At 35.7% G+C, this 20,525-nt stretch overlaps 5 protein-coding genes across 7 annotated transcripts in view; 3 read left to right on the top strand and 2 right to left on the bottom strand.

Annotated features, from left to right (window-relative positions):
• LOC143919699 (uncharacterized) overlaps positions 1-20,525 on the top strand; it is a 492,686-nt gene that overhangs the window by 163,539 nt on the left and 308,622 nt on the right. The gene's annotated exons all lie outside the window — the stretch shown is intronic.
• LOC143919698 (uncharacterized) overlaps positions 1-20,525 on the top strand; it is a 94,726-nt gene that overhangs the window by 50,733 nt on the left and 23,468 nt on the right. The gene's annotated exons all lie outside the window — the stretch shown is intronic.
• ND-30 (NADH:ubiquinone oxidoreductase core subunit S3) lies at positions 67-1,658 on the top strand. The gene is made up of 2 exons (XM_077443113.1): positions 67-751; positions 1,178-1,658. Exons 1-2 carry the CDS (start codon positions 351-353, stop codon positions 1,551-1,553), a joined length of 777 nt encoding a protein of 258 aa, XP_077299239.1. The 5' UTR covers positions 67-350; the 3' UTR covers positions 1,554-1,658.
• On the bottom strand, positions 1,655-9,437 carry cactin (cactin, spliceosome C complex subunit). Its single transcript, XM_077443111.1, has 11 exons — positions 8,828-9,437; positions 6,002-6,239; positions 5,734-5,908; positions 5,525-5,658; positions 5,273-5,452; positions 5,072-5,195; positions 3,205-3,415; positions 2,946-3,126; positions 2,703-2,872; positions 2,475-2,619; positions 1,655-1,898 (listed from the first exon to the last, which is right to left on the bottom strand). Exons 1-11 carry the CDS (start codon positions 9,232-9,234, stop codon positions 1,710-1,712), a joined length of 2,154 nt encoding a protein of 717 aa, XP_077299237.1. The 5' UTR covers positions 9,235-9,437; the 3' UTR covers positions 1,655-1,709.
• Positions 10,716-20,525, bottom strand: part of Trpm (transient receptor potential cation channel, subfamily M) — a 154,205-nt gene continuing 144,395 nt past the window's right edge. For both annotated transcript variants that reach the window (XM_077442150.1, XM_077442149.1), the window contains 13 exons: positions 20,377-20,522; positions 18,999-19,220; positions 17,741-17,974; positions 17,541-17,663; positions 17,076-17,447; positions 16,055-16,253; positions 15,893-15,989; positions 14,251-14,381; positions 14,042-14,180; positions 13,791-13,949; positions 13,572-13,709; positions 13,218-13,354; positions 10,716-13,115 (listed from right to left, as the gene is read on the bottom strand). In XM_077442150.1, coding sequence (XP_077298276.1) covers positions 12,952-13,115; positions 13,218-13,354; positions 13,572-13,709; positions 13,791-13,949; positions 14,042-14,180; positions 14,251-14,381; positions 15,893-15,989; positions 16,055-16,253; positions 17,076-17,447; positions 17,541-17,663; positions 17,741-17,974; positions 18,999-19,220; positions 20,377-20,522 — 2,261 coding nt within the window. In that variant the 3' untranslated portion in view covers positions 10,716-12,951. The remainder of the gene's footprint in view (positions 13,116-13,217; positions 13,355-13,571; positions 13,710-13,790; positions 13,950-14,041; positions 14,181-14,250; positions 14,382-15,892; positions 15,990-16,054; positions 16,254-17,075; positions 17,448-17,540; positions 17,664-17,740; positions 17,975-18,998; positions 19,221-20,376; positions 20,523-20,525) is intronic.

The following is a 20,525-nucleotide window of genomic DNA, read 5'->3' as shown; positions in this document are numbered from 1 at the left end:
TCTCCGTTTGATAACCATGGGGAAAATAGAAGGAAAAAAATGGATTGGCAGGAAAAAGTTATCTTGGCTTCGAAACATGCGCATGTGGACCGATATGAGCGGCGAAGAGCTGTTCCGAGCCGCTGAAGACCGATGCGGATATATTCAAATAATCGACGAGGTGGTCTCCAACGTCCGGATGCGGACAAGGCATTAACAAGAAGAAGAAGGAATAGCACAAGTTGTGCTATATTCGTACAGGAGTAATCAAATTACCGTGAAATTCATGTCAGGTTTGGTCCATATTTGTGTGACATTTACGGTTGGCGAGCCCGATCTGTCAGACCGAGAGGTGAGTGTCTAGTGTTGGAATGTCGGCGTTACACAACTGGGCGCGCGCGGCGATCGCGGCGAGGGGCGCGTGGGGCGGGGGGCGCGCGATGGGGGCCCTCAGGGGGCTGTCGAGTGCGGGGGCGCAGACAGGACAGGAGTCCCGACCCACTGTGCGCAGCCCCTCGGCCGCGCAGCGCTCCACGCTCGTGGACTTCGGCAAGTACGTGAGCGAGTGTCTGCCCAAGTACGTGCAAAGAGTGCAGCTGACGGCGGGCGACGAGCTGGAGGTGCTGGTGGCCCCCGAGGGCGCCGTCCCCGTCCTGCAGTTCCTCAAAGACCACCACAACGCGCAGTTCGCCAACCTCATAGACATCGCCGGCATGGACGTGCCCTCTCGCGAGTGCCGCTTCGAGATCATCTACAGCCTGCTCTCGCTCAGGTGCGCTCTCTCTCTCTCACTATTATATGTATATTACATTCTCATATAGATTTAATCATATTATAGCTTTCATTATTTTCCTTTTCATTTGTTTATTTTGTATTTACCTTTTTCATTTGTTTTATATTTGTAAATTTCAATTTCTTCTTATATTCTATTTTATAACCTTCTCCAAATATTTTAATACTATAGTTTAATTATGCAATGTTCTACATATTTTGTCATGCCTTTATTCTTTACTTTTTAATTTGTTTTCCTCATATTTATCTTTTTCATTTTTGTAAAATCTATTATTGGACTCGGATGTTACATATATTATTTATTTACTATTTGTTTTTTTGTACATATCTATGTACATCCTGTCTGTTGATTTTTCAATTAATAAAATAAAAAAAATAGATCTAATGTGCCGTTTTCGTTTTGTAGGTACAACTCGAGGATCCGCGTCAAGACGTACACCGACGAGCTGACGCCGATCGAGACGTGCAACGAGGTGTACAAAGCGGCCAACTGGTACGAGCGCGAGATCTGGGACATGTTCGGCGTGTTCTTCGCCAACCACCCCGACCTGAGGCGGATCCTCACCGACTACGGCTTCGAAGGCCATCCGTTCCGCAAAGACTTCCCGCTGAGCGGCTACGTTGAGGTTCGCTACGACGACGAGAAGAAGCGCGTCGTCATCGAGCCGCTGGAGCTGGCGCAGGAGTTCCGACGCTTCGAGCTGAACGCGCCGTGGGAACAATTCCCCAACTTCCGGAACGCTCATCCCGCCAGCGAGGAAGTCGCCGCCGAGAAGCGATAGACGACACCCATTCTCCCTTTCGAAATATTTATTTTATAGCTTATTGTAAATGTAAATAACTAATCGCGATTAAAGTGAAATTATAGACATGTTTTTGTTTTCCATCGTGTTGTTTTAATTTCATACATAGTACATAGATATGCAGTATTGTGCGATTCATCGTCTGTAACGATAACGCTTAAAGTGGAACCACAGTTGGAATATGTTATTTTGGAATTGACACCTGAAGCCTCGTTTGTACGAGTACTCCCATTCTCGGTTGACTATTTTGAAAGCTATATCTTCGTACGGAGGACCCGCGTGAAATCTGAGAATACCAAAGTCTACATTGTCCGTGCAAGGTTTCTGAAAAGCAAATTCATCAATCAATTAATATTTGCGAATAGAGTTGTAAATGAAAATAATATTGTGAATATCGGAAGTCTATTTCGTTTCAGAAACTTTGGTTTATCATATAATTGACCCTATATTATATGGGTAAAAATAATGTATTTATATTTTAAATTTATCTATCGATATTTTGGATTAAGATATGCTAGTATGATATCTACATACATACATTTTAATGAGAGTTTAAAACTAAATCTTTTAAATAATACTTTTTTTTGTTTATAAAGTTTGGAATGTGTTGACGGCCTTAGAATGAGATTTTATTAAAAACAGCATACTTTTTTACGATCCATAGTGGTAAATTAACATTTAAAATTACCAAAAAAAAAAAAGCAATACAAACGAGTTAAATTGCCACTTCCGAATCATTTTACATTTGTTAAACTGAAGTGAAATAAAGTAATTTTTTGATGATTTGTATGTGACGTTTGCCGTCTAATTGAAACCTGAACTGATTTACATTTACTTCATTGAATTTAATTATCAATAGATTTTCAATATTCATTATACATATGTAAAAAAAAAAATTACCAATGAAAATTGTGGAGTTGAATTTTTATCGATGAGATCCGGATAGAAAATGTTGAATTTATAACCCTGTACAATCTTCGGAGGAGGATTATCCATGTCGTAATGTGTCTGATTGTATTTGTTCCATTCGAAACCTGTATGTACTCTGAAAGAAAAGTTTACGGATTAAAATACCATGTCGTCTATTACGATTACGATGAGTGTTGGAATGATTTTGCACAAACAAACCTGTTGAAATATCTGGGCTTCCTCGGCCGATACTTATCTGACCACAAATATAGGTGATCGAGTAGCGGGGCTTCTACGCTAAAACGCACTTCGTCAGTATCCATGTCGCGACGAGCTTCGCGTTCCAAAGCGGCGATCACACCAGCTCCCTCGGCTGCCTCTTCCATATCCTGAAAATGAACAGATTCAAATGCATCACTCGATAAACTATTATGTGTACAATATAATATGAGAGAAAATTACTTTGTCGTTAGTGTTGAGAACGGCAGCTCGTAAGAATATAACGCGTTCTTCGTCTTCCGTAGGATCGGTCAATAGTGTTCCAGGCTCCAATTTCGTGGACGAGAGTAACGTGGGACTGTAATGACCTCGTTCGTACATTTTCAGGTATTCCGTCGTCATATCCGTTTCTTCCGCTTCCCATCTGGAATATTATACAGTTTAGAATTCGTATTTAGAATTATTATTATTAATTTGATACAATTATTTGAGGAATCGTTACTCTTCGTCAGAATTTTGTTCCTCTTTCACCGGCTCTCGGGGCGATGATTGTTGCGAACTAGGACCTGGTTCCTCGTTCTTGTCGTCTGCAGTCTTAGCGGCTGCTGTGGGATCAGCTGGTGGAGCCATGCCTTGTTCTTCTTTGAGGAGTTGTAACTTTCTCCTCAAATTTTGTTGATGGCGATCTCGCAATCGAGCTCTCGCCATGTGCGCTGCAATCAAAACACTAAGATAAAGGCAAGGATATGAAGTTGTTAAAAAAAAGTTAATCTGAGTGAAGCTTGTAGGAACATTTCCATCATCAGCCTATGCGACGAATATCATATGTATAGAACGGGGATTCCCAAACTTTTTCTGCAATGGAACACTTCGCAAACCCGAAAATTTTAACGGAACACGGCTTATTTTTTAATCCCTACTAGTAAGAGTTTTAAATTTTTTTTATAAAAACACATTATTTTTAAATATAAACATAAAAATATGAATAAATAAGGCACTGAATGACTTTGGGTTCATGAATTGCATATATTCTTGATATCAGGCACAATATTGGTAAGTTGCATTCTAATATCTGGTGTGGCGTCGAGCCTGTTCCTGCACTTTGACTTCGTTGCAGCATAATTTAGCCAGCAGTTTGGCTTAGTGGTAGCGTATATATTTAGCACCACTGAGGTCATAGGTTCGAGTCCTCGCCACTACTGGTTAGATTTTGGGGGTTTTGTGACTCCAAATCGATCGTTTCTCTATCAGAGTTTGCCAATTTTATCTGATCATTGCTGAAACGGTTCCTGAAAATTGGTATTAGATCTAATTCTGTTGTTACAAAATCTGCCTGTGTATAGTTTGTAATAATTATACACAGTAATCTGAAATCTATAGATATCTCTATAGACATCTCTATTATTTCGTATTTATTATATGTATAAAAATTGTACACAAAAAAAAAGTCTAAAAATAATCCATAGATGTCTCTATGATTATTATTTCTGATTAATTGTTATATGCTATATATTCTGATTGTATATGTATTACTGTACATATTTCTGATTGTTTATGTATTCTGTATTTCGTTAACGTACACCCGTCGCATTGGAGCAAATCTGTAATGGCGAGCGTATATTGATTTGTAACAATAAAATAAAAATAAATAATAAGAAAATCCTGCTTCGCATAAATATGTTGTAGAAAATAGAAATGAAACAGTAATAGCCTTTATTGAAAAATTGGGGTACTCTTCTGACTAACTAACCCAGAAATCATTTAAAGGCTGATCTTTGTATTTTTGTTTCAAATCACACTCACTAATTAAATCAATTGGATTTCCAATTGGTGAAAATGGATTCCGAACCCAGGAATCGTCCTTACTAGTTTTCGGAAAATATTGCAAACGAGTTGTTTTCAAGTTATGTAGGTGTTCTAAAAATACTTTGGAAACTTCTTCACGTCCTTAAAAATTTAATCTAAACATCAGTGGAGATTGATCATCACTCGCCTTTCAATATGAAGTAGAAGATCTTTAAATGTGTTTCAGTGTATAAAACCTTTCCAAATTGTCGCAGAACACCTATTCAGGTTCAGCGGAACATAGTTTGGGAAACCCTGGTATAGACTACATATGATCTGATGTAAATACATATGTACATATGTAAATCAATGTCTGGTAAAATCTTTTAATATACCAACACACATAAATGTATATTATTATTATTTATGAATAGTTGAATTCCTTAACACATAATGAGAAAAAGAATTATCATTGGATAGAAACCATGAATATAACGAGTCAAACTTAGTAACAATTGTTTAATCAAAAACATGATTTTTCATGACTCCTTTGGAAAAAAAGTGACTAGATTGAAATGCAATACCTTTCAATTGAGACAATAAGGATTCCCAATATCCTATATCGACACCGTCATGTCGACCTCTGATTTTTTCTTCTATTTGTTTTTCTAAAGCCTCCAATTGGACACCAGTCTTTCCCTTGAATACCTTGAACAAGAAGTTAAATATCAACTTTGCGATCTTATCTTATCTTGAGTATGAAGAAAATAAAAAAATGTAATAACTTGGGTGACATCTTGGGCTACGGCATGATGAATGCCGTCTCGACGAGGCATGTCTCCGTCGCCCGCTTGACCGCCGGCCGATACTTCGGCGCGTCTCAACTTTTCCAATTCGTCGTGAACGATCGTAGTGATGTCTGACCAGTACGATAGATGTTCATCATTTTCCAATTCTTTATAAACCTTGAAACGAAAGCTATTAAAAAGTGAAGTGAAGTCGGTAAGAAACGATATGTATTCGAATATGTACATTACCTTGATGTCTTCGAGAAGATCTTCAAGATCGGCTGCATTTAAGCCGTTCAGGTAAGTATACGGCTCGTGCATTTCCACAGCATCTACTTCGCCTTCTGCGCTCACGTACCAAGCCAACAGATCGATAGCCTTGGCTAAAAAATCGAAAAAATATAATATACAAAAGTGTGATACGTGTGTGGAAGTGTAGCTTGTCCTGGAATTATTACCTCTGCCGTCTTGTATTCGAATGCGTGTTCGAAGACGTGCTTGTTTCAAGTGAAACGCGTCCTCGAGAGTACGCCAGTGCCGCCATTGTGCAGCTTCCCGTCCGCGTTGCAACGACAGAGCCTCCTCTTCTCTGGATTCCCTCTCGGCTTCTCTCTCAATTCGGCGCTTCTTCACCTGCAGTAATAATAACGGTCAAAGATCGTTCGTACACTAACTTATTTGTAAAAACATACATGTATGTATGCAGTTTTCGAGTTCCTAATATACCTTTTCGAGTTCTAATTTGTTCTCGGATTGTTTCTGTCTGCTGCGAGCGTCGAGTTGTTCACGTGACGCCGTCGCGAGACCTTCTCTCGCTAATTTCTTGTTCCAAACGAAAGTTTGCGTCAGCGCAGCATCACCGAAAGGATTGTCTTGATTCGTATAGTGCTGATACTCTCCGTCCCAGCCCATTCGTTCTCGTCTACGTCGCTCTTTCTCGCGCTTCTCGCGAATTCGACGAGCTCTGTAATCAATAATCAACACACATGTTTGTATAATTAGTGATGTCATCGAATATCACCCGGTCTCTGACAATCAATTCTTCCAAAGCACGCTGTAGTTACAAAAAGCATTATTTTCAATCAAATTATATATGTAAATATATATATTTAATTTATTATTAGAATAAATACATTATATAAATGGATAGATAATAATAATATCAAAATAATGACCAATGTGACCTAACAGGTTGCCTCTATGCGTCACACCAGTCTTACAAAAAAAAAAAAACAATAAAAATTGGCAATCGTTCATCTTATTCAAATAGACTGGTGTTGAATCTCATGAAACTGACCAGTTCATCAACATGACAATCAAACAGGTCCAAATGTTCATCTATCACATTAAGGCAGCGGTTTCCAAACTGGGAGGCGCGGACTATTGCCAGGGGAGGCGCCAAAACTTTTTAATAAAAAAATAATTTTCATACCATAATATCTACAAATAAATAAAACTTCATATCGTAGCTTAACAGTAAAAATTCAATGCATGAATGTTTATTTTTATTTTTCTTTCATTTTTATATACACATTTAATTAGCAACCTTTCTCGAAGAAAACTAACATGAAGAGGCACATTTGTGGACGAACGATAATTTTATTGTTAGACTTGCCTATTTGGTTGAAATTTTTGGAAAATTGAGCGGTTTAAATAAATCAATGCAGGGATTACAAATACATCCACTTGTTCAAAAAGACAAAGTAAAAGCTTTCATTAAAAAGTTGAAGTTATGGAAATTAAATTTACAAAAGAATGAGTTGGATATGTTTTCACTTTCCAAATATTTCTGGGCCACAGCCAATATTGAAGCAAGTAAAAATCTTTTTACTGAGCACTTGGATGGTTAAGTGCTGCATTTTTCCAATTATTTCAAAGACCTTGATTTCTCAAAGTTTTTGTGTATACAGAATCCATTTAACTACAATGAAGAAGATGAATTCAAACTGACAACCATCGAAAAAGAAAAATTGATAGAATTATCATGCGATAGCTCACTAAAACAAAAGTTTCAAAATGAAACCATAATTAAATTTTGGATGAATCTTAGTGGAGAGTATGAATCTTTGTATTGCAAATCAATGCAAGTGCTTCTACTGTTTGTAACCAGTGCCGGTTTTAGGAGGGGGCTGGGTCAGGCGTCGCCCGAGGGCGCCAAATAAGTTAGGGCGCCGCTCGATGCGTCAAATGCGCTTTAAATTTTAAAATTAGAGTGCCAAAAGCCATACAAAATTTTAGATTAGAGCTCCAAAGGCGAAATTTTTTTCTAAGGGTGTTCAGAAAAAATTGCTCGAGGGCACCATTGAGTGTAAAGCCGGCACTGTTTGTAACATATTATTTATGCGAAATGGGCTTTTCGGCATTAGCTGCAATGAAAACCAAATATCGAACCAGGTTAATAGTCGAAAAGGAGTTACGAGTGGCACTCTCCATATTGCCCCCAAGATTTGATAAACTTTGTGGCAATAAACAACATGTGTTAGATGTAGTTTAATTAGTAATTTAATATAAAAATAAATATACGTGTTCGTATAAATTTATGTTATAGCAAAACCTTTTTATTATTCTGTCTATTGTAGTGTTCAGTATATATTTTTTAATAAAGGTTTATTATTTAAAACGTGTCTATATTATTATATCTATTAAAAAATAAAAGGTAGGGAGGCGCGGAAAAAAAATTTTTTTTTAGGGAGGAGTAGTAGCATAAAGTTTTGAAACCGCTGCATTAAGGAACCGTATAGCCTTTAAAAGAGAAGAGTTATTGAAAGCAGACGTTTTCGCAGCAACAGGTTGGAAAAGTAAACGATGACGCAAAGCACTGCTGCATTCAGGCGCCCAAAATTGAAGTTCCGATAAAATCGAAGGGTTGTCAATACTTCCCTTTAATACTCCAAAGAAGTATTTGGAAATGGCAATAATAATGAGTCAAAGCCGAGAACACCTTGTAAAAAGGTATCGAAGAAACTTTTTTTTAACTGTTTCTATCAAGAGAGAACATTTAATTTCAGTGGGACTCCAAATTACACACCCAAACTCTAATATGCTCCGAACAAGCGAACAATAAAGCATTATACACCATTATACTTGGATCTTGGAAGTAGTGAGCACTGCGCAAAACAAATCCAAGCATTTTGGTGGCCTCACAGCACATATCTGAAATATGAGTCGAAAATTTGAAGTCACTTCTAAACGGTATGCCAAGATCCACAGTTGAGTCAGTTTGCGATAACTGATAGTTCCGAAGGCTATAAGCGAACTCAATAGGAGAGAGAGACCTTGAAAAGGAAATAACATGGCACTTTGTCAAGCTGAACGGTAGATTATTATTAATAGACCATTCAGATAATAATTATAATATGTATATGTATCCAGAATTGAATGTTTGTCCACTGCGCAGCCATAGTTTTCAACGATAGGATGAGGGTCGGTTGTGACCAAAAATTTTATGTAACAGATGGAGAACGATGATTTTACTAAAATTTTATCGTGATTGTAGATAAAACTAACAAATGTTTGGAAGGTTTAAAAAAATGCGAAAGTTAAGTTACGAACCTTTTTTCTTCGGGTGTTTCGTTCATTTTTAACACTTCTTTTTGTTTTTTCCTTTCTTGCATATGTTTCGATCGTTCGTCCTGTAGTCGCTGGAAAAGCTTGATTTCGTTATCGCCATCGCTGCTCGAAGACGAAGACGAAGATGAAGAAGACGACGACGACGAGGAGGATCTGTGTTTTGAATGTTTTTTCTTACTCTTCTTGTGTTTGTGAGACTTTTTGTTGGATTTTTTGGACGATTTGGAGCTGGAGAGATCTCGGGAGCGTTCCCTGGCTTCGTCGGAACGGGAAGATTTCCGTTTGAAGGTCGTGGAGTCGTCACGACGTCTGGAGAACGACGACGACGACGAAGGTTCGCTCTCTTTCTTGGAATGGCGACGAACATCGCTTCTGCTTCTGGACGACATTGTATTATTGGATATGCGATTCTTGCATTGGAATCGGACAGACGACGACACAAACGTCAAAACAACACATAACCTTGAATGGTTCGATTTTGGTCGTAACACTTTTCAATACTGCCAACAAGAAGTTCCAACGAGCTTCATTCATTCCACTCCAATTGTTTCAAAAAACGCCGATTTTGCTAAACAATTGCCCATGCAATAGTAAAAGTGGCCATTCGTCCTGGTTTTACCAGTACGGTACTTTTTTTTTTGAATATCTGTCTTGGTAAATTATATCATAAAATCAGTACATTTTTTTTTTAAATCTAATAGACCATTTTTATTCTTCTCGATGTGACTCGTCCTCGCAAAACGTCGGCAACCAGAGTTCCCATCCATACTCTGAATAGTGGTTGGGTACTGAGGCCGTATCACTGCCGAAGATTCTTCATGGACCATAGTGTTTTCGACTGTGTTGGCCTACGATCTTTCGTATGCGTATAGCGTCAAGAGGCGCCGGGTTCGATCCCTGGGCCTGGGCCTCGAATGAAAATGAATTTTTCAGAGTATGCTGTTGGTCAGATCTGGATTTGTGATTCCAGGTTGATCGTTTCCTATCAGAGTTTGCCAATTTTCTCTGATTTCTTGTTGAAACGGTTCCCGGAAAAAAAAAAATTGGCTAAAAATCCTCTCTACCTACTATGTCACCACTATTTGAAGTATAATTGATGTACAATTCATAGATGTCTCGTAATTCAACGGCTTGTAATAAAAAAATGCTGCATTTGTAATTGGCCAGGAAGGCGCATTGGGATTTACCTGTAAAGCCTTCCTGGTATATATATAAAAAAAGAACATTGTAATCGCAGTAAAGAAGGCTAGTTGCTTGTCTTCGGTGTAAGGTCTGACTGAACTGTGTAGTTGAGTCTACTGTAGGGGGTTTATATACGGTCCAAATGTCCTTGTCCGGAGGTCGCGTCCTGCAGCTGTGTTTAGAGGTTGACTTGTCTTTCTCTGTAGGTCGCGTCCTGCACCGGTTTAGATGGCGAATTGTCTTTCTCTGGAGGTTGTGTCCTGTAGCTGTGTTTAGCGGTCTACTTGACTTTCTCTGGAGGTCGCATCCTTCAGTTGTGTTTTGACTTTGGCTATTCCGGAAGAAAGATTTCATCGCTCGATCGTAAAACGAACCAAATACAGACGTGATGTCATCATGCAACTACGACACTTGACCTGAAGACAAAGACATCTGCACATGGCACGCATCGAGCCACAATGTACATATATAAAGCGAAGCACCAGCTCCAGACGTCAAAGTGAACCTCTGGAGTTCAGCCAGCTCACCTCTCCGAAGCTCAACTTCTTCGTACATACAATTACCATTGTAACCACTGAACATAAATAAACGATCCTGTTACAACACAAAAGGTGTTTCCAATCAGTCGAAACCTATCACCTGCCCTATAATATGTATAGTAATAATATGATAGTAAAATTACTTCTTTAAAAAACGAAAATATTTATTTTTATCAAAGTACATACATAGGTAAGATTTAGAAAAGTTAACATGAGAAAAAGTAGATGGATGTGTCCTCAGAGGAAAAACAAAGTAAAAACAATTTGATATGATTATTATTATAATATACATACCTATATCTAATCTTTAGACATCATCACACACACAAATAAATTTAATAAAAAATATTCTACCTAGATAGGATAGTGAATGTGTGAGGCACAATGGATTAAACATCGAGATTAGTATGTAAAAATTTAAGAATATATTTATTTAAAATAAAGTAGACGTTTTAAACATCAATAAGTAATCGATTCAAAGAGATAAAATGAATGAAATAAGAACGGCATGATAATAAGGAATTAGTCTAAATAATAAAAGTCGTTTCTGAAGAAGGTACATAAAAATACATCAAAAGTGTGCAGTTAGGTTATATCATTATACATACATATACATATAAGAATTTATCTTGTTTTAACAATAAATATTTGTTATTGTAATGGAAATTAATTTCACAAATGTATGTTTGTATGTACCTAAATGTTTTTATTATTACAATACAATCATTATTTAGCAACTTCTTAAAATAAAACGTAAAAACAAATATTTATTGTCCTTGGCAAATGATATTTTTACCAATCTACATATGTATAACACATACATATGTGTGTATAATATATGTATTTCATATGATATTCGAATACATATGTTCTTAAAAATTAAAATTCACACCGACGAGATTATACGAACAATATATGTATATATATATTTATATGTATACCTATAATATGTATATTTATTTCAGTTAAGATAAAGATGAAATGTATTATATGTATGTATGTTCATGTATTTAAAACGCTAAAAATTCTCAAAATTTCAACAACTTACAAAAATAAATTATGCGAATTCGTATTGTTATAAAATAACCTACTCAGTCAAATGATGATTTTCAGATTTCCATTGAGATTGTAAATATATGTACATACATACACACATATGTACATATATAGTACATGTATATATAATATAATACGATGTGAGAACAAAACGACTTTCTAGGATACAACTTGATTTATGGTAAAGTTTAACGTACATATGCATACAAAAATATGAATAAAATAAAAAGACAAGTCAAACAGCTTTTGGCACCATCTTAATATGCAATTCAGATCAAATTGAAAATAATTTAGTAAGTGTTGAATTCTTGCGAATATAATATTGTGTGTTTTATTTATAATGAAAAAAAAGCAACATTTTAAAACATAATTATTCATAGACATTTTGAACAACGTTACCAAGTAACATTCTGGCCCCCGAATGTTAATTAATTTTGTCAAGAATTGGATAGTATTACAAAAGTACATACATACATATGTATGTATGTACAATATTATATTAGATAGTCTCAAAACAATATTGATATGTTTAATTTTTCGTACAATAGGTATAATCTTACATTAAACAAAAGTTGTGAGATATGATCGCATTATAAATACTATATGTAATAATAATAAAATTAAATGTAAACTTATACATACATATAATATTTGTATGTATTTATTTAACTACAGCACTCGTATTACTCGTTAAAGTAAAATTAAGCAAAAGTATACAAAATTCAATTAAAATGACTAGTAATTGCTATTGATGGGATGAAAACTGACAGATTACATACATACATACGTACATACGTATTACATGCATGTACGATTCGAGAAAACTAATTTTCATTATGTTAGGTATATTAAACGAGTCCTATGTATTCATTTACATGTTCCCTATAAAAGGCGATCCTCGGGATCAATAAGTTAATAACTTTCAATAGTAAAATTACTAAACATAGCACATTGCAAATTATGATTCCTAGAGAAAAATACGTAATACATACATATGCATATAGTCATAAAAATAAAAATAACGACAACAACAATTCAAAATATTATTCGATACACAATCCAATATGAATTTGTATGCATTAATTATTACATAATATGTATTGAAGTTATTGTATCAATATATAAATACAATATCTCGATTTTATTTTAAGTACAGACATCATCCTCCGATATACATATGTATAATATCATATTATGTATATTATAATTCGTCATTCACAGTACAATTACATACATATGTACATACATAGGTGTATATAACTTTTATTTTTTGCTTTAACTACCACATTATACAATTAATGAGTAAGTTGGTCATTCTTAATGTTGTAATTAGCACATCGTTTCTGAATTAGGCGGTTGAGCTGGAGGCGGTTGCTGGTTTTCTCGGGAATCGTGCAACGGCAGTGGTGGTCGTGGAAGAGCTGGCGGCAACGATGGCCGACGTTCGCTTTCCAGCTTACAAATTGAGGCTTCGCTTGATACGTTTGTTTCACCTGAGAAATACGTATTACACGTAAAAAAGTATTAAACAACGCTCGTTCATACATACTACTTCATATATGTATGTACATAAGTAAACACATATGAGACTTTACCAGAGCTTTGTCGAACTGCTTGAGGCGGTGATGGAGAAGGAACTGGTAGTAGAATATCAGCACAAGCACGACTCGCGTTGGATTTTAGTGGAGACGTCGGTTCTCGCACTTCAAATGCACTCGCTCGACGAAGACATCTAAAACCAGTAATGCTATTGTAAGAGTGACAAAGAGGGGATGGTGAACTCCGTAAACAATGGTCAAACATGCGTAAAACTGTTGCCAAATGGCAAATGGATGACCAAATATGTCCGACAATTTCGCAGCGTATTCACAATATATGTTTATACAATAAAATACATTAATCTGTACATAAAATATAATATATGTATGTATGTTAGAGTAAAATCAAACCTTCCTTGGGGCCCACGGTATTCTCGACTATCAGTGACCGATAGTAAATGGGTACTGATACTTCCAGTAGTTCTTCTCATTGTGACTCCACCTTCTTCTTCAGCGGCTCCACTACCAGATCCTTCTTCATCGTCATACCTAAAACAACACTACAATCAGAACAATCCAAAATACGACCCAAAATAAAATCTCATCATCAATATTAATATATAAACGAACCTTCGTTGAATTAAATTTTCCATCAATTGATAGTCATTCTCTTCCGCATCCCTCAGATTTTCCATTTCGATGAAAAGAGCAAACTCAGGATGGCTCATTTCGGAAGCGTGTCGACGACGTCCCGGTGATTCGCCAGGTCTGTTGGAGGACAATGAGCATCTAACAACATCACTTAGATTAATCGATTATTGTTCTTCGTTTATTATATTATATGTATGTATGTATAATGAGTAGCTTAAATAACAATGTACCGGGGAGTGCGAGGTGGTGATAAAAGACCGCACACAGTTTCAAGTTCATCCGTGATACTCGTATACTCAGCGTGCATAGCCAGTAAGAGTTGGCGAGGTCCCCTCGAGGAGCTTGGCACGGCTTTAGCTGCAATATAGTCTGAATAGAAGACATCACATGATACATATAATAAAAATTCAAACTATCAGTAGAATATAATGGATATTACCATGAACGGAAGTTGCGTCGGTGGAATTATCTGGTTCAGAGTGTGTTTGAGAGTGTTGACGACGAGGTGGATAGTGAGAGCTTGGACCCAGAAATATCCCACCACCGAGATCACTTCCACCTTCCGACGATCTAACATAAAGTATGATCTTTAGTTTTATTACTTTTTTTCTTCTTGAATTAAATACGAAACTATTCCATGTTTGTTTTTAGTACTGCACTTGTATGTAATTTAATGAGATTCTAGTATATTTTGTGATTGACATTTATTAGCAAATCTAATATCTAATGAAGTCATGCAAATTGAGTAAAAACAGTATATTGACAAATGAGCTGATTAGTTCAATTCTTTCCGAGAAAATTTTTACATACTATGTATATAATATTTCTTGCGAGTATTACGAAGTGTGTATGAAGTCGTATTTTTCAGTAGAAAATTACACTTTGAAAACTTACCAGTAATATATACATATTTGGAACTACATATGTAGAAGACGACATTAAATTTTTTTAATGGTGCTGATGTGTTGATGTGACGTGAAAAGCATAAGATGCAATTGTATTATTGATACTTGATTACTTCTTTATTTTTATAGCGAAGCATATTTTTCAAAATTGAACTAAAGAACCCAATATTAAGTTAACGATTATTATTAAAGAAACTCAATTATTAAGTGTTACATACTATAATAATAATTTCAATAAATAATAATATACATAGCTACATATGTATGTATGTATATAATTAAGTTTGTGTATATACACACATATGTACAAACATACACAATTACAGTATGCAGAAATAGTCTTATCCTTAAAATAATATGAGGAACTACATATCATACATATAAAGGATAGAAAGTATAAACTAATGAATATATCAAAGAGGAAAATATTATTATGTAGTGAATTCACTAAATGAAACTGAAATATAATATGATCGGAGTTTTAATACAAATGTAAATATATACTGTACTCACATTTGTAAATATACATATAATATATACAACACGTGATTAGCGTTTGTTCATGCTTTATTTTATAGACAATTAATAAACAACTAGATCTACATATAACATAGTGTGTTTGTGATTGATTGTGAGCTGAGAGGATATGGCACGACTTTGTCATCGTTTTCCAGCATGATTCTACGTGTTGTTTAATATAACTAGCAGAACCAACCTCGTAAGGCGAATATTTGTGAAGGACGCCAAAGCCCTGCAGGGGCTGTAGCACCATAAACAACAATAAAAAGATGTTTACATAAGTTTATAACAGAAAGAAGTTGAAGAAGAATAATAAAAATAGAGCCAATCGTAGCGGTGGATTTCTTTCAACACACTTATACGACTAACTCTGTTAGTACAATAAAAAAGAAAAGAGTGATAAGAAATATTTAGAAATTGAGAATTTACACAAAATCCATTTAATAAATATAGGTATGTATATAATAATTAAAAAAAATATGTGTCGAAACAATTTCGTAAAGAAACATACATATGTAATTAGAAAAGTGGGCAAACCGTAAATATGTATAATACTAACTAAATATTTTATATGCAAATCCAGTAATAAAGAATAAGCATAGACAGAAATAAATACAACAGACAGAAACGAAGCGAATTTAAAATATGTATATGTACCTCCGAGTGTTGTTACGTCTTCGAAGTACAGTTCGACTGCAACCGTCTCCCCTTAAAGATACAATCTCTGGTAGGCTTTCAAGATCAGCCGATTCCCCTAAAAATTGTATACATTAAAACAAGCCGATCAACCATAAATCTTAGCTCAAAAACGAAGCATACGTTTTTGATCGTCAGGATGCTCATCGGTTTCCTTGGAATCGTTGCTGTGTGGTAAGAGTAGTGCTATCTCTGGTTGATCCACAGCACCGACATCTAATTCTGTAACCGTCTGCCCTACGATTCCTCGTCCAACGTGACCTTCGGAAGATTCAGACGTAGATTCCGGTCGCTGACTTTCAATATTGATATGGATGTCCAGCTGAAATAAAAATAAGTATAAATGATCCTATATGTACTATTCTTGTATCTTTGTCAATCTTGATGTAATCACCCTTACTACCCTATTTTGGCCTAAAAAAAGATTTAAATTTAGGGGGTTAAATTACCAGATTAAACCCCCATCACTCGGCTAATTTTACAAAAATATGCCTGTATATATGCATGTTAGTTGCTTTAATTCATTCCGTACATTATGGCATGGTTTAAAAATACATACGTATGTAAATAACTTTTAATACAACTCGAACTAAAAGAGCTGTTATTTACGAAGCAGTTATGTATGAGGAGCCGGCGGTTAGTTACAGTCGGGGATTATACGCCGCCTAAAGTGCATTCGGACGTGGACAATGGAGACCCCCGGATTAGGGCACGAACTAGCGGCATCTCCGCTAGTTCTCAGAATCCGGACGAAGGCGTGTTACTGTGCAGACCTGACTCTGTAAGACCGTACGTGACTGAACAATAGATGGACGAACGGGTCGAAGACGCTACAGTGAGCAACCTGTCCTTAAAAAGGAAGTACACTTGGCATGGGGGATCATTCTGGAACAAGTGCTGGCTGCGCGTGGACTTCCTTAATCCCCCAATAAATGCTGTGAAGCGACTTTGGCTTCTCTTCATTTGGATCCTCCAAACACCCCTACGCAATAATATTATACAATTCTAAAGAAGTCCATACCTAACTGGCCTAATGTCATGCACAGAATGTGTGTGTATAATGTTATTGTACATATAATATGATGACAACAGTAAGAATGATTCAAGTACACATTACATATTGTATAAATATGTATGTAAATACCTTTGGTGGGGCCAAGCAAGAGTTCAGATCATCTTCGTCCTCTTCCTTGACGGGGACGTTGAAGTGAATAGGAGCCATGTCGTCGAAGTATATTGTGTCGGGTCGAGCTTCCGTGTAGGCGCGTGTGATTCGTCTACGAGGGACGTTTATCGGTGGTCCACCTTCGCCGTCTGAAGCAACTTCTGATCTCTCACTGAACCGTCTGAGACGATCGTGCGTTTTTAACGGAGGAGGTTCAACGCTCAGAGTATCCGTCGAACCACCTCGACCACCCATATGGGGATGAGTCGCCATGAAGCGATGAATTACAGCTAAATGATTCATAATTTGGTCTGAAAGCTCCTCGAGTTTCCGGATGCGGAATTCGACTCCCTAAATTTCCATAAAATGATTTAATATTTGTATAATTTTAATTCCGATATTGTGTACATATAAAATGTATGTATTACTAGAAAGTTGTTGTACCTGAATAGATGTTATTTGAAAGTTTTCTTTTTGATTAATGTCTTCTATTTTTTGAATCATATTTTCGACTTTTTCAGACGTATTTCTTACGCGTTCTTCAGTTGACTGATTGAGTTTGAATTCCTAGCAACACCAATTACGAAATAATGTAACAATTGAATTTCAAGACAAGAGATACATAGATGGATGAGTCACATTACCTGTTCCCTGAAGTATCCCTCGACACATTCTTCTTCAAAATCATATAACCTTTCCATGTCATCTTTTTCTAAGAACAACTTGAGTCCATTATCATAAGTTTCTCGCACGCCTCGAGCTTTTCGCTTCAACCATTTGAGCAGAAGATAAGCGTGTGATAAAATAATGAGGGGTGGAGGAAGTACAGGTTTTTGTTCGTAAGCCATCACAACAGTGAAGCGTTGGAACATCCAAACCTTTAAATACCAATTGAAATTTCATTACCGACTGTTTGATTAAAAACACATTTGCTATTAAATATTTTTATGAAATTTACTAGAATTCATTTGGTTAGTATTATAATATAATAATTGCAACTTGGTTATTGTTAAACAAAATGTTAGATGAAAATTATTGTAATATGTACCGTAAAAATATTGACAAAAACTATGGGAACTAAGTTTTCACGGGCTCCATTACCATTACAGTTTACGGCATTTAACGGACTCGTAACCAATATTTGACGCTCAATTAACCACATTGAGGTTTTACATATCGCTAGTGATGTTTTGGTGAACTCCACTGACGATTCAAATATCAGTATTTGCCGGTGATATGACACCAGATACTGATCAGGTATTCGTTAAATGCCTTGAACTGGGTGTAAATGTAGCTTAAATACCAAAATGACCAAAACAAATATTTTAGAGTAATATGTATAGGTACTACATAGGTATAATTTCATTTACAAAGGCATTATGGAGCTTCAGAGTTTAACTTAATAATGCCAAAGTCTCAGCACAACGGAAGTTATTCAAAGTAAATATCACACATATTCCTCTAGTGAAAAAAAAAAAAAATGTATGTAATAGTTTTAAAGCAGCTTAACTTGATGCTTGGGTGTAAATTGTTTTTTGTATTACATATAATGTATGTATATAGTATATTTATACATATTATATGTACATACAAACTATCGAAGCAAGAGAGTGTTTCTTTATAATACCTTAGTAAATGAAATGAGGAAATATTATTTTTTCATCACCAAATAAATAATAAAAATAAAAAAAAACTGTGCGATTATTAAGAAAAAAAAATCATTGTAGTTATGTATATTGGTAAGCTTTTTATAATTAAATTTAGTTAGTTTTCTAATGAGATATGGAATCGTCTGATGTTAGTTTAACGAAATTCTAATACCCTGTTGATGAGGGTAAGTTCAGACGGCAGTTGTTAGTTTTAGTGCGAAAATCTACGGATGGAGTTTTGAGTCAATCTGACCTGATGAGATATAGCATTGACTTCTTGGAATATATTGTTGAAAACAGCAATTAAGAGATTGATCAGTAGAATGTTGGCAACGAGAAGATAAGTGGACATAGCGATTGGTGTAATCCACCTTCCGGTTTCGCAAGGTTCCAAACCGGGATCGGTGTCACACGGGGGATCGATATCGTCGGCGAAAACTTCTCCATACAGCATAAAATAAGGTTGATAAAAGACCTGCGATGGAACAAAAGCAAAAATAATATATAAGTAATTAAAAATAAAAACTAAAAACATAGCGGGGGGGGGGGGGGGGGTAATTTTGGTGATGAAAAAACGTATAGTGTCAGCATCTGAAAAGAAAGCACCGAATGCAGACCTGGTGCGAAATGCTGTTCACTTCATTGAATATATTGTTGAAAACGGCTATAAGTAAGTTGACGAGGAGTATATTGGCGACAAGTAAGTATGTAGACATGACGAGTGGTGGTACCCAACCTCCAGCTTTGCAAGTCGGAAGTCCAGGTTTAGAGCCGCACTCTGCTTGCATTTGGTCTGCGAAAACCTCTCCATACAGCATAAAGTATGGCTGAAAAAAAACCTAACAACACCAAATCAAATGGTTTATTAAATGTGGCACATGTCAAGAGACAACTATGTACATAGTATAGAGGAAACGTCACAGCTATTGGCTGGAGCATAGTTATTGGTCACTTGAATATGAAAAGTTTAAAAATTAGAAACCTATTAAACTATTGAGAGCTTTTTGTAGTCATCATGCTTTTCTTCACTACTAATTGTTGGCAATATGTATTATGGGGGTAGGGCGAGTGAGTGCACAACTATTTAATTCGACAGCCGGGAAGGAAGTAATTGCTTACCAACGAAGCACTGGCCAACCGATGGTTTTACGGCCAGTACCTCGTGGTTGCCACAGTATATATGTACATATATATTATTTTGTTGTCAATTAACATATGCATTGTTTTATTTTGTGATCAATAACTACATATACACAATTTGGTAAACAGCTGTAATGTTTCCTTATGTTACATAAATTGATAAATGAGATGATATTTATGATCAGCGATCGAACTGAAAAATATAAGTAGTGCAAAATACCGAAATAGTACATATTTTAAAAATTGTAAATTGATCTATGACTACTGTAACTGATTGTATTTAAAAAATATGATTAATTTTTTTTCAAATGTGACTATAAGTCCCAGAACGGAGACGTGTCAGTAAAGATCTGGTTATTGTAAAAATAATGTTTAGTTTATAAAATCACTGCTTATAAAATATTCTAAACGGCTTCAAGAAAAATTTCAAAAAACCATTTTAGTTATAATATCCATAGTAGTAAGTTGATTGATACAAAAAAATAAATTACCTCTCTGATAAGTCTCCAGCTTGCTTTACTATTCGGAAACAATATGGCTTGTCGACACACACCAAAAGACATGAGAACTACCAGTAAAAGAACTACAAAATATATCATATTTTTCACCATTTTTCCCATCATTGTTACGAGAGGACCTA

The sequence above is a fragment of the Arctopsyche grandis genome, chromosome 12, assembly GCF_051622035.1.
Source record: "Arctopsyche grandis isolate Sample6627 chromosome 12, ASM5162203v2, whole genome shotgun sequence".
NCBI classification, from domain to species: Eukaryota; Metazoa; Arthropoda; class Insecta; order Trichoptera; family Hydropsychidae; genus Arctopsyche; species Arctopsyche grandis.
Note: the sequence above shows the minus strand (reverse complement) of the source record. Positions and strands in the feature narration are given on the sequence as shown.